The sequence below is a fragment of the Pholis gunnellus genome (genome assembly GCF_910591455.1).
Source record: "Pholis gunnellus genome assembly, chromosome: 6".
NCBI lineage: Eukaryota > Metazoa > Chordata > Actinopteri > Perciformes > Pholidae > Pholis > Pholis gunnellus.
Genome location: NC_136532.1, coordinates 7,086,804 through 7,099,773, shown reverse-complemented (window position 1 = coordinate 7,099,773; position 12,970 = coordinate 7,086,804). Strand labels below are relative to the sequence as shown.

Here is a 12,970-nt window from a genome sequence, read left to right as displayed (position 1 = left end):
TCTACACTTCGTCATAAAGAAGTCATATTGTAGAATGCTGCTGCGTTTTGTTTCCAGATTTCATGACCACGCTGAAAACAAAACCCGAGGACAAAATAAACTTGATGGTGGAGGAACATTTGGATTCTAGATCCATTAGAAGTACCAGACGGCCTAAATAAAACACCCTGTAAAGGTCCTTATGTTGGAGAACAAGGCGACACAGAGAGCATAATTTTTTTTTGGTTAGGTTTATTTTACAAAAGTCAAATATACAGTTGATATATATTTTATATTATTTAGATGCTTATAACTGAAAGGGATGCAGACAAAATGACAGATTTTTAAAAGCTTTTTGTGGTTTTCATTGGCTGTTGAGATCGTCTGGAATGTTTACAGTGCTAAGTTAAACAGAATGAACAGTATTGAGAACACATCACATTCATCAACTGGACATTTAAAAAACAAACATACGGAAGAGACTAAAGGTGCTGCTGGAGCGGATGCTGAGGATGAAAGACCCCCTGAGGTACACGGGGATGTTGTTAAGGCGGCGTTAACTCGATTATTGCGGACACATTGGATTGACAACTATGACACAGAACTAAAAGCCATGAAACTGTAGGAAAATGTGGTAGCCCTGGTTTTAAATATAGCATTTTTCTCTGGGATTTCGGGCATTGAGGAAATGTTTTTCTTCGGTCTATGAACGGAGAGTAAACACTGAATTCTCACTCACTTAATTCATCCACCTAGAAGCCTCTGATCGCTTCTTTCATACATAGAACGGTGTGAAGCGCTGGGCATCTCTCAGATATTGCACTAAACAAGTTCTGCACCACATCACACCCTGAGCTTTGGGGGGGGGGGGCAACAGCAGCTTTCTGGCAAAGGCACAGTCCTTCTCCCTAAAAATAAAACTAGTGATCAGCAAAGAGAGGGGACCGATGAGTCAAGAGAGTTATTGTTACCGTTGCTTTCCTTCAGCAGAATTAAAACAGAGACGTGATGAGGGATTTGTTTGGACTCGGGCACATAACAGGCAGGAAGACCAACCGTACTTTTTGCCAAAAAATGTCCTTGTTTTTGTTCCCCTTATGAAACACTTGAAAGATGTCAGTCTTGATCGCGATGATGCAAGTAAGAGAACTACACAACCATTGTCAAAATGTTCCTTTGGTAGATAACACTAACTTATTGCATGACAAGAGGAGTAATCACAGCGCACTGGTTATGTTCATGAGGAAATTCTGTTGTATTTAGGCTTTTCTCTTATAAAAACACAGGAAACTACAAAGAGCACGAGGGCAGAGCGACGGGTCTAAACCTACTGAAGGTAAATCTAAATCAACTGCACACGTTAGTGTTGAAGCAAAGGTTAGAAGACAGGCAGACACGTCCCAGCACACCATTTCCCAAAGTCCTCCCGTAAGTTCAGTTCAGTTATTGAAACTAAACGTCCTCTTTTGACGCGTGTCCAAACTACTGGTCACTGTTTATGGGCTGGTCTGTGTTTTCTGTGAGGAGAGACAAGGTTCTCAAGTAAGAACGGGACTGGAACACATGCAGCGAGGCCACGGGCCGATCTCCAGACGGAAACACTTTGGGTTACACATCAGCTGGTGGTCGAGGAGATCAAACAGCCTGACGAACTGGTCACTTTGTTAAAAACGATGCTTGCTTTGGTAAAGGCTCCATTTTGGTTTGAATTCCTTTATGCAACCTCCGATAGCATATCCGCTCTTGACATCAAAATTCACAGCTGAGCCGACAGAAAACAAAGCTGCTCATTGAAGTTCTGTTCAAATGTTTGTATAGTTTACAAATATATATTATTTTCATCTTGTTTTTTCTTTTGGCTCCTGTTAGGAAGATATTTATTACTATGGGTGTAAAAAATAGAGTTGGAGACGTGACGCTACTCCAAGAATCAAGGTTTGCCTGCAGAAGTTGTGAATGTTAATATCTACAGAGGCAGTCACTCCGTCTTGCAGAAGCTGCATCACATCACCGTCTACTTTAACGGGTTTAGTGTAAGATTATGAAACTCTTGAGAGGATTTCTATTGGCCGCTGTCTTCTGCTTCCTGCAGACATTTACGTCTGGAGTGCTGAGGCTCACTTTGTTGACAGAATACTTTTTATGTCACAAAATCAATTCATTGGAGTGAAACTATTATAGTTGGATGAATGTGTAATTACTAGTTTGTAACACTTGGAATCAAATTCATTTTAAGCACTTGAGGAAAGTTTAATGTGCGAGAATACATTTAGATGAACTAGAATCCTGCACAGACAATTCACTCTTCTCTCCTGATGCTGGCGCCTCTGTCACACCTGATACACGGTGACTTTGTATCTAGTGTTAACAATTAATATGGTAATAATATCCATCCATTCATTTCAATCCAAACCATTGTTCTTGTAAAAAGAGATATGAAATGATGTTATTGTGTTTATATCATATCTATTTGATTTCTGTGACACAGAAGTTCATTCTGAGCAGATAACGCCGTTGGAACTTGAACTACACTTAAAAAAAACGGAAAAAAAAAACATACTTGATGCCGACGTTGGAGAACCTAGCGGTGTGTATCGGGACACACACACACACACTTCAGGGTGAGTTTTATACCAGACTTTATTACACACAGACTGCACTACGCTGGACTACGCTCGCACGCACGGAGTCAATCGTGCCACAAACAGCAGCGAGTTCGCACTGCTTTTGGTAAAAGCTGATCCATGGTACTTCCTGTGGTTGTTTGTTTTTGTTGCAGCGAAGGTTTGAAGTGGTGGAAAAAGACCACTTTCTAGTAACAGCTAACTTTAACCAAGTTTTACTATTCTTATTTTCTACAAAAGAATCTGTGTATAGAAAAAATACACATTGTTTCCAAAGTGCACTGAAAGCGTTGTGCACTTAAATATATAATAATGAGCAAGAGGAGGAATATCAAAGTAGACACTCTAAAATAAGAGTGCTTTCTTGTTTTGTGTGTTTACATAAATATGTGTGAGTTTACTCCTCACACACACAGCTCTGTGTGTGTGAGAATTAAATTTCTGTTAAATATTTTAAAGGAGCACTCGATTCAACCAATTTCCCCGGCAGCGCTTTCCCATTAGTTCAGGTTAAGTGTCAAAGAAGTGAAATCAAGCAAACCTCTTGGAAATCACAAGAATAGAGACATTTTTAAAATACTTTTTTTTTTTTTGGACCCGGGCTCGAGGACCGCTACACATGTGGCTCCTCCCTCTCTCACACAGAACCTCAACATCAATAAAAAGGAATAATGATCATACTCAACACTGTTAGAAATACATTCACTGTGGACACTCAGGGTCTGACACTGGTAAACACACTCCCAGCACAGACATGGTGACTGTGTGTGTGTGCGTGTGTGTGTGTGTGTGTGTGTGGACATCAGACTTGTTCGCTCAGGTTCATGAGTCTGCTGTAATCACGTTAGGATCGAGCACTCTCCCAGAGTCCCACAGACACTCACGTGAAGTTGTGTGTATGTGTGTGTGTGTGTGTGTGTGTGTGACACGTGAACATGTCTGCTTCACAGGCGATGGCTGTCTGTCGGGGGGGCGTGGATGCGTTGGCCTCAGCGGGTCAGAGCAACATGTACTGGTTGTCTATCGCCCGCTTGCGGCCTCGCACGGGCTCCAGCTCGTAGTCCGAGTCCCGCTGAGGGATGTGGGCGATGGGGTGGCGGGGCATGAGGGGCCTCCTCCCCACCGACTCAGTCCGCCGGAGAGGAGCGGAGGCCGCCGGAGGAGGATCGGGCGCCGGGTTGATGCGAGCGAACGGCCGGTTCCCGGGCCGAGGAACCGAGCCGGGGCTGGAAGTGGTGCTGGTGCTGGTGAGGCAGGAGGAACGGGGCTGACCGGAGCTGCGAGCCAGGCTGCAGTGAGCCAGGCTGGGCTCAGAACTCCAACGATGGATGGAGAACGGGACGAGAAGAGCGCCGGAGAGCTGACCTGAGATTAAAAAAAAGAAAAAAGAAAAAGAGAGAGAGAGATTAGAGTTTTGGTGACTCGAAGCAAAAACCTTCTTGCCATTTCTGCTTACCGTCACACAACAACACAGGATTGCACTCATGTCATTTAAGGACAAATGTTTTATGTTTGTAGTTTGGGTCATCATTACTATTGGAAATATTAAGACAGCATTCATCAACTTCATTAGTTGCTGAAATCTGAGCACACGGCGACATCTCTAAAACTTGTATGTATGTAATGTAACGTTATTACATAGCTGTTACAGATGTAAACTCTTCCATAAGTACCTCCTAATATAGTATGTCATAAAAAGACCATTATGTCATGAAAGAGTCATAGCCTGGTGTGTCATAAAAGGTTCATTAAAAAGTGATTTTATCGTATAAAGGGTGTAGAATAGTGTGATGCAATAAAGACTCATAGTAACGTACGGCACAAGTATAACAAAGACTCTCACGGCATTTCAGATCTCAGCTGCAGTTCAAAAGTTTGGAATCGATTGGGTACAGTCATGGCTGAGAGGACAACTTTTGAACATCAGTGAACTTCTGCACCGTAACCAATAGAAATGATGTTGAAAACTACACACATGTGACCCAACTTGTAATGAACCTGCAGTAGAAGTTGACACAAAGAGCTACGACAGACAAGTGGGTGGTGGAGTCTCACCCTGTGATGGAGGGCTGGAGCCCGCCACTACGAAGCTGGACAGCGTGACGGCGCCGGCGGCTCCGCACTCCAGCGGGATGGGGAAGAGGCGGAAGTGACTGAGCATGTCCACCACGGACGGGAAGCGCAGGTGCTGCACACGGCACTGACCCCATTCTGTCAGCGAGAGGCGCAGGTGCTGCAGAGACAGAGAGGCGGAGACGTGAGGACGGAGACGCCCCGTTTGAGGCCACGCAAGCGCTGAATTCTGCCCCTTCCTGTTCTTTTACCCCGCTGGTCAGCGCTCGCACTATTTAATGTCTTCACCGTCAGCAGTGTGTTTGCATGATACTTACTCATCTACCACCGTTGATGAAACAACGTCGTCACCAGTTTGACGTAACCAGGAGAAAATCAGAACAATGTAGGGTTTTGGGTTCATATTGCTAAATCCTTTGGTGAACCACTTCCAGACGTGAAGTGGCCCACAGCAGGACGCTGTGAGGAGACGTACCTTTGCTTTTCCCTGGTAGTTAAACGTGAGGACGTAGTCTCCTCTCCGCGTCTCGCTCTGTCGGACCAGAAACACCCCGTGTCCTTGCGGCCCGGCGCTCTGGACCAGGTGGGCGGCCTTGACGCGGGAGATGGGCCCGTGGAACCAGGGGTAGGAGAACAGGAAGTGATCGGCTTTCTGGACAACCTGCTCGGGCAGGAACGTGACGGGGCCTAGTGGGATTAACAGAGGATTCAAACTGTAGAATTTCTATAAAATCATAAAGCTGGACTAATACTTTCATAGTAATAATGGATCAAATGACCAAATGTAATGTACAACGTGTCCCAATTATCACCCAACTCTGCTGTCAAAAATAATTAAACTAATACTGCTATTAATTACAGTTTATTCAGACATGAACCTCATCTATATTTGCAGTGTTTTCCATTGTTTCTGTTAGTTCTCATAGACTTCAATACAATCAGACTTCTTTTTGCTATCAGGGGAGAGAATGCACGTTTAAGGCACTTCAGCATAGGCTTCTCTTCAGAATTGGAGGTTGTAGGTAATAATCCCTCCTTGCAGAGGGAATCTGTGAACACAACTATGGAAAAGTACAACTTAAAGTTGCACCGGGACGTTAATCTGCATGCTGTGATGAATGGTGAGGTTGGGTAATCATTTACCCTTTGTTTTCTTTCTTAAACAAATTTAGCTAACCTGGAAGTTTGTTTAAAAACCACCTGAACACTTGTGTATTCTTTCCCCGTTGGCTCAACCAGCACGAGTCCTTGTTATGCATTTGAAGCAGAGGCAGTTTGAGAAGACTCGTGCACCCGACGCCCACGTTATCTCCCGACACCGGGACTCAACATTTAGCCCCAGAACTGTAAACCTGAGAGTATCAGGAGCTTCTTTTACCCAGAAGCACCCTCTCCTCATCTCACCACTCACTTTGACGCCCTAACTCTGAGCTGCCTCTGTGATTGGCTGGAGCAGCGCTGTCAGCTGGGGAGGGGAGAGGCTCCAGATCCACACTGCCTGACCTGAAGGACAAAAACAGATTGCACACACTGCATCATCTACAACACATGTATGTTACTCTCATTGTGGACCACCTGGGGAGGAAAGTAGGTCAAGTCCATGATTACTTCATTTCATTCTTCCCCATCTGTGTTTAACCACCAGTCTTATAAGAAAGCTGCAGCTCTGTTTGTGCTGGAAGATCAGCGTCTTCTTCTTGTTTTGTGGTGAATGATTGATGATGTATTGACGTTAACATGCCACTGTTCTTTTTATTAAGATTATTAAAGACTATATCGCAGAATTTACTCCCGGGTTACCTAGGACACGAAGTGAATGGTTGCAAAACGCATGTACATGTAATGAAGGGTCCTTCAAGCTGACCATTATCAGGGATTGATGGACCTCATTGAGCATTATCCCTGACTTTGACAGCTTGGCTGCTCGCTGCCCTGTGTTGAAGACTTACTGCTCTTCTGTTTCACTGCTCACACACACATCGCCACCCAAAAACAAGTACGTACACACACACACACACACACACACACACACACACACACACACTATGTGTATGTACATACACATATGAGATCGGGAAGGTTAAAGAAGGAAGCCCGATCAGATCCTGCTAAAATGCTGACTTGAGTTTGCAGCGCTCTGAATAACAGGAAGACGAGTCTCCTTTCTCTCTCCTCACTCTTGTGTGTGTGTGTGTGTGTGTGTGTGTGTTCTTGTTCTTCTATCTTTGTGAGAATCAGTTCACGTTTTACTCTTGCAAAGGGTGGACATTTCAGCCAGTCAGCAACGCTTACACCTCCCACATCCGACCACATCTAAAAGGAAAAGTGTTTATACTCGTTCCGAATGGCCCCCACTCAAAAAAGCAGCGTCGCGTTACAATGCCTCCCCCGCCTCTCTATTGCAGCTTTCTGTAGTCTCGACTTGACGCACACATTTGGAAGAAGGTAGGTGTATCAGTAACAGGACAGGTGTTACTAATTATGATGTCACCGTTCTTTTCAAGTGTCCCAGTGAGCCGTGACAGTGAGACAGTGAGCCAGCGTGCACAATATCAGGACCCTGAGACTGAGACACCTGGGCTTTTCCTGCTGTGACGTATCTCAATACCGTCAGTGAGAGAGTGCCTTCGTCTTCGGTGTTCATGCGATAAGTGACGAAAGTAGTCGTGTGAAAGATACGAAAGAGGCAAATGACTGTAAAGTGGTCATGATTGTCAAAATGCTGTCGTGGAAAGTTTTGACAGACCGGCTCTGTTCACATGAATGAGAGAGCTGCGTTTTTTGACGACCTTAAAAGATCTTACAAGCACTTTGTTTGAAGTGTCCTGAAGCACATACGGTCAGAGTTAGGATGAGGTTCAAGGCCTTTGCACACAAAGTTTGTAATTTTCGTCTTAAATCGTCGCACATTTAAAAATAAATACAACCTTGTGTAAATCATGTTCACACACCGACAACAAAACCTTCCTCCGTCATTAAAGTCTTCGGAACAGGTTTGATTTTCTGCGTTTTTTTTGCATCAGTCAGAGTCGTTTTGACTATTCAGAGCCACCGTAAATGCAAACGTCATCACCCAAAATGGAATCTCACGAGCGGATTCACTGCGTTCACTCGTCTCCCAGCACAAAGCACTCACGACAAACAGAGAGGAATACAGAGATGCAGAAGTTAAAGATAGATGGCAGGTTACTGCAGAACAGCTGGTTCTTTTGGTCCCAAAACAAAGGATTGCTGTGTGAAAGATTAGACAGTAGTGACTGTGCTATAGACAGCCTAACAATAGCTTCTTGTTATTAATGTACTTTAATCCTTAGACCGGTTTGGCACCATTTCACCCAATTAATCAATTCAGTTTCCTTTTGTATTGCGAATTTTTGCAACAACAAAAAAGTGTGACAGAGTTTTGAAAAACAGATCCCTCACCTCACTTATCTTCACACCAGCCAAGAAGATAAAAATCCAAACATGCACGCACTAGGCCCATATTTGGGCTGATATTAAGTTTATTGCAGATATACTGTTATCAGTGTGCATGTTGTTTGATAAGTAACAAGAAAATGCAGAAAGGTCAAACTAGATTCCTTTAGAAAGAGTGTCTCCGTTATATAGTTTGTCCGACAGAAAGCACACATTCTTCAAGTGTGAGAATGTTTAGATTAAATTCAGTATTGGTTGGGCTATAGTGTGCGCGCACACAAAACATTATATGCAATTTAATGAATGCAGGCACATGTTTTGATAAAATAATGAAGAGATGAAAAATGTAATACTGTATAAACACTGAATTTGAGAGTGAACTCTGACCTCACTTTCACACTGGATGAGTGTTCACTGTACTGACTGTGTGTGTGTGTGTGTTGCAGACATCTGCAGAAATGAAAAAGGTCCTGAGACTCTCCCGAGTCTCAGACCTCACCCACACACTTCCTTTCACAGAGCAACACACGCACAGAAACACACGCACACACACACACACACACACACACACACACACACACACACACACACACACACACACACACACACACACACACACACACACACACACACACACACACACACAGAGAAACATAAGAACTTTCTTTGGTCTAATCCTGATGTCTCTTGCTAATCATAATGTTTGTCACACTGAAACAAAAGATGGAAAGCAGCAGAATTGTTAGTGTCTGTATCACAGTATTGAGTCTTATTATGAATATCACTTAATATAGAGAATTGTTTCAAATGCTACACTTAGCATATCAGCTTACAGTTCCTAAGTTCAGTTTGATTTCGAAACGGCATGTATTGCAGAACATTCGAGCCGTAACAGAAGTCTCTCCACACCAGATGTTTAACCTCTCAAAAGGTTTAGTGTAAATATCAAGTTGACTGATGATTTTGATGAATGATTATTTCCAGGAATATTCCAAATATAACAAGACTCCTGCTGCTCCAGCATGAAGAGCCCTAAAGAAAACGAATGCGCGGACAAACTTACGCACACACACGCACATGTTTGTCCAGATATACACACAAACCGCAAAATATTCTCACTTGCATTTGCAAACACATACCGCTGCACAAGTAAACACCCAGCACACCCACAAACACTAAAAACAGCCAAAGTCCAAGTGTTAAATGTTTCCACTCACAATCTCAAGGAAAGAAAGCTGTTAGGAGAGATGGAGGACGATGCAGACCCTGTTACATACTCGGTGTGTGTGTGTGTGTGTGTGTGTGTGTGTGTGTGTGACACAGCTGGCTTGGTCAGGTCGAGTTATGTTTTTGATTTCATGACTAAGTATTAAATTGGGCTCAGATTCAAATATATCCTGAAAAAAACCCCTAAATTTATGGTATGAACAGTTGGATCAAATGTGAAAAATAGAATATGTTTGAAACAGACCAACAGGGTTCAAACATTGAGATCTCCGGTAACGTAAAGTATCAGACTTTGTGTTTAAAGTGTTTTCTCACCTGTTGCTGATACATTCTTTTAGCTCTGTGGTCCAGGAGCTGACCTGCTGGTCGTTGTCCGTCTCAAATATCAGACTACCTCGATTAACCTGCAGAGAACAAAGATGCTTTCAAATGAGCCGTCCACATTATATAGACGCCGAGCAAGCGACATTGCGTAAATGCGAAATATGGCCTAAAGTGCAATTTCTCTAATGCTATTCATACACCGACTGAGCGTATTTAAGGCTTAATATTGCCATTTAGGCAGCGGCTCACCTTTTTTGTAGCTCATTCTAATGATAAAAAACAGGTTCAAGTGAATGTGGATGGACAGCAGGGAAGGGATTGGTGATGTGAGAAATTTCTGTGCATGTTTTGATACGTTCCTCCCTCTCGTAAACACACATCTTATGACAGCCATCTTTCAACTCAAGAGACAAGGCGTGGTTGGAATAGTTCAAACCAACAAGGTCTAAATATAAAGGCTGCTTTGACACAATGACACAATGATTGTCCCGTTTCCTCTTCATGTAGGATTGAGGGTTGGAGATCTAAGCAAATGTGGATGTAAACAACACAGTGGGCACAGAGTCTGCAGCCCCCTTTTTGATCGGACTCTTGCAACCGCTCAGTTCAAAACTTGTACGCACCTTTAAAACAAATGTGTTTAAGTTGTCAGGCATCTCCAGCCGGTTGCAGCGACGGACTTCTTGGATATCTGAGCAGGGAGTCGTCAGCTTGGGACTGGAGGCCTGAAACACACAAAGACATGACGACTGTCAGGCGGGAGTCTGGAGGAAGGTGACACGAAAAGGCACTGGAAAAAAAACTGAAGCAAAGAAAGGAGGAGAGTGAGTGAGTGAGTGAGTACAATTATAATCTCTTTCACAGTTAAATATCTTTCTAAAAGCCTGTTTCTGTAATGAGGAAATGGGTCTAAGGTGAGTGACCATGGGATGTTGCCAAATTCCGTGAAAGGGTATTCATGTGTACAGTCTCTATAACGTGTGTGAGTGTTAAGCCTCCCTTAGTGAGAGAAAAGGCAGTGAAGAGGAGCATGATGGGAGCTCTCGTGGCAGAGCTCCAAGGTCTACCCCACCAGAACAAACATGTAATTGAAGAGTGAGATATGAGGGGCTGACCTGAGGCACAGAACGAACTCCACATACTGGGACTTTCAGTCAGGCTTGTGACCTTTTCTGCACGTCGACCACCAACAAAACCGTCAGTGAGATTCTTTCAACAGGTGTTAGGACCTCGCTTTAAAGTCCTGTCCCATGCAGGTGGACCTGAAGTGGCTGGTGTGTGTGTGTGTGTGTGTGTGTGTGTGTGTGTGTGTGTGTGTGTGTGTGTGTGTGTGTGTGTGTGTGTGCACATCCATGGCTGCACAACTACAGACACTCAAGCTCAAACTAATCACACGTCACTAATAAAGCGGTGCCTTTCGAGCCCCCTTAAGCAAACGAGTGCTAACGGAGCCGGCGGCATAAACACACGCACGGATGGATGACTTGGTCAGCCATGTGTGCGGGCCTGTGGCATGTTGGGTCATAGGTCACGTCTGAAATGAAGGCTGGTTGACAGATGATAAAAAGGAGTAGCGTGAGAGAGCAGAAGCAGCAAAAGGAAACAGACGAGACAGTAAAAGACGCGGCGTTGGGTGGGAGAAAAGGGAGGGATGAGGAGCAGAAGAAAGAGCAGGGAGGACGGATTCCAGGGCTTTGTGCACCGGATGAGCTTGAGTCCATGTGACAGTGTGTGAGCCTGAGGAATGTCTATGATAATCACACACACACACACACACACACACACACACACACACACACACACACACACACACACACACACACACACACACACACACACACACACACACACACCAAAAGAATAGATCGCCCCCCCCCCCCATTCGCCCAGTTTCCTCAGCTTGCAAGTGACGTGAATGAACCCCCTAAACTCCAAATACTGTTTTAACCACAGAGAATAATACTATGAATAAAAGGCAGTGTGACACAGAGATGAGCGGGATGTGACTCATTTCGAGAGAGATCTGAGTCAGTGAACAAATTGCTGCCAAAGCTGAATTGGAGTCCAGGCTGTTCAGAGATATTATGCTTCTTCAGATTCTGCTTAAAACTTCAGGTTTTCTTATAATTGTCCCGTGCAGAAAGATACAATCAATATATTCTCAGAGGAAACCAGTGCACACATGCACAAGATACATACAAGATACCATGTCACAAACAAAAGTCTTTGGTGATGGTAATGAAGTCGTAACATTCAGTTCAACAACTGAAGCTGCCAAGTGATTTAAAGAAAACTAAAAAAGAGGAATTGAGTAATGAATAAATGAAATAAGTTGAGGTTCATATGTTTATGAAAAGCTGAAACAAGTAATCAATTAGTTGATCATCCGACATTGAATTACAAACTATTTCAATAATTGCTCAGTCGATTGGCATAAGTCAATCAAAAATACTAAATATTCTCTTCATATCAACTTGTTAAAATGTGAGGATCTGCTGCTTTCACCGTTTTATATCATAGTAAACTGAACATCTTTAGGTTTTGGACTGTTTTCGGACAAAACAAGACATTCGACGACCTCGTCTTGTGCTTTGGGAAATTGTCACAATTTATAGGCGCTTCATTGAGAAACAAAAAAAGAAAATGGACACATTAATGGATAAGGAAAGCAACTGTTATAATAACTTCAAGCAGGAACCAGTTTCCTTCTTTTTGGACATCGCTGGTTAACATGCATCTATTTCCTGACAAAAGCAATTAGAACAAGAAGAGGAAGATAAAGGAAGTGAGTAAAAGCTTCACCATCAACACCATAAACAGCTAATGAGACGATGGACTCCGTGTTGGTGAGCACACTCATTGAGAGGAATTTATTGTGAGATTGTGAATGAGTTTCTGACTAAGAGCATCTTTGAGGAACCATATGTGCCTGTGGTGGGAGAAAGAAGAAGGAGAGAAAAAAAACACCGGCAGCAGATGTCTGACTGGTTGAGCAACAACATAACACGCCTGATTTCTGTGAATCAACTTTATCAGGGGAGCAAGTTCAAGCCCACAGCACATTTCCTAAAACTGCAAGTAGTCTGTAATACTCCCTAGAGAGACACACACACACACACTGACCAGGCCTTTCCCCTTTTCTTTCTTTTTCTGCATATAACTAGAAGAATGTGTCCTTACACAACAGAACCAGGCAATGTGGGAAAAATGTGTGAGCGTAAATGAACTGTGTGAAAAGTGCGCTGTAAAAACGACCACAAGGAAATAAAAAACAAAAAACACAAAACTTTAAAATGAGACAAAACAAACACAAAAAGACTAAAGAG

At 43.4% G+C, this 12,970-nt stretch overlaps 1 protein-coding gene across 1 annotated transcript in view; it reads right to left on the bottom strand.

Moving 5' to 3' along the window:
• Positions 1 to 226: 226 nt before the first annotated feature.
• Positions 227 to 12,970, bottom strand: part of sh2b3 (SH2B adaptor protein 3) — a 48,107-nt gene continuing 35,363 nt past the window's right edge. Inside the window, exons 3-8 of the mRNA XM_079161975.1 lie at positions 10,268 to 10,369; positions 9,636 to 9,724; positions 6,088 to 6,179; positions 5,152 to 5,363; positions 4,659 to 4,836; positions 227 to 3,968 (exon numbers count right to left, since the gene is read on the bottom strand). Coding sequence (XP_079018101.1) covers positions 3,601 to 3,968; positions 4,659 to 4,836; positions 5,152 to 5,363; positions 6,088 to 6,179; positions 9,636 to 9,724; positions 10,268 to 10,369 — 1,041 coding nt within the window. The 3' untranslated portion in view covers positions 227 to 3,600. The remainder of the gene's footprint in view (positions 3,969 to 4,658; positions 4,837 to 5,151; positions 5,364 to 6,087; positions 6,180 to 9,635; positions 9,725 to 10,267; positions 10,370 to 12,970) is intronic.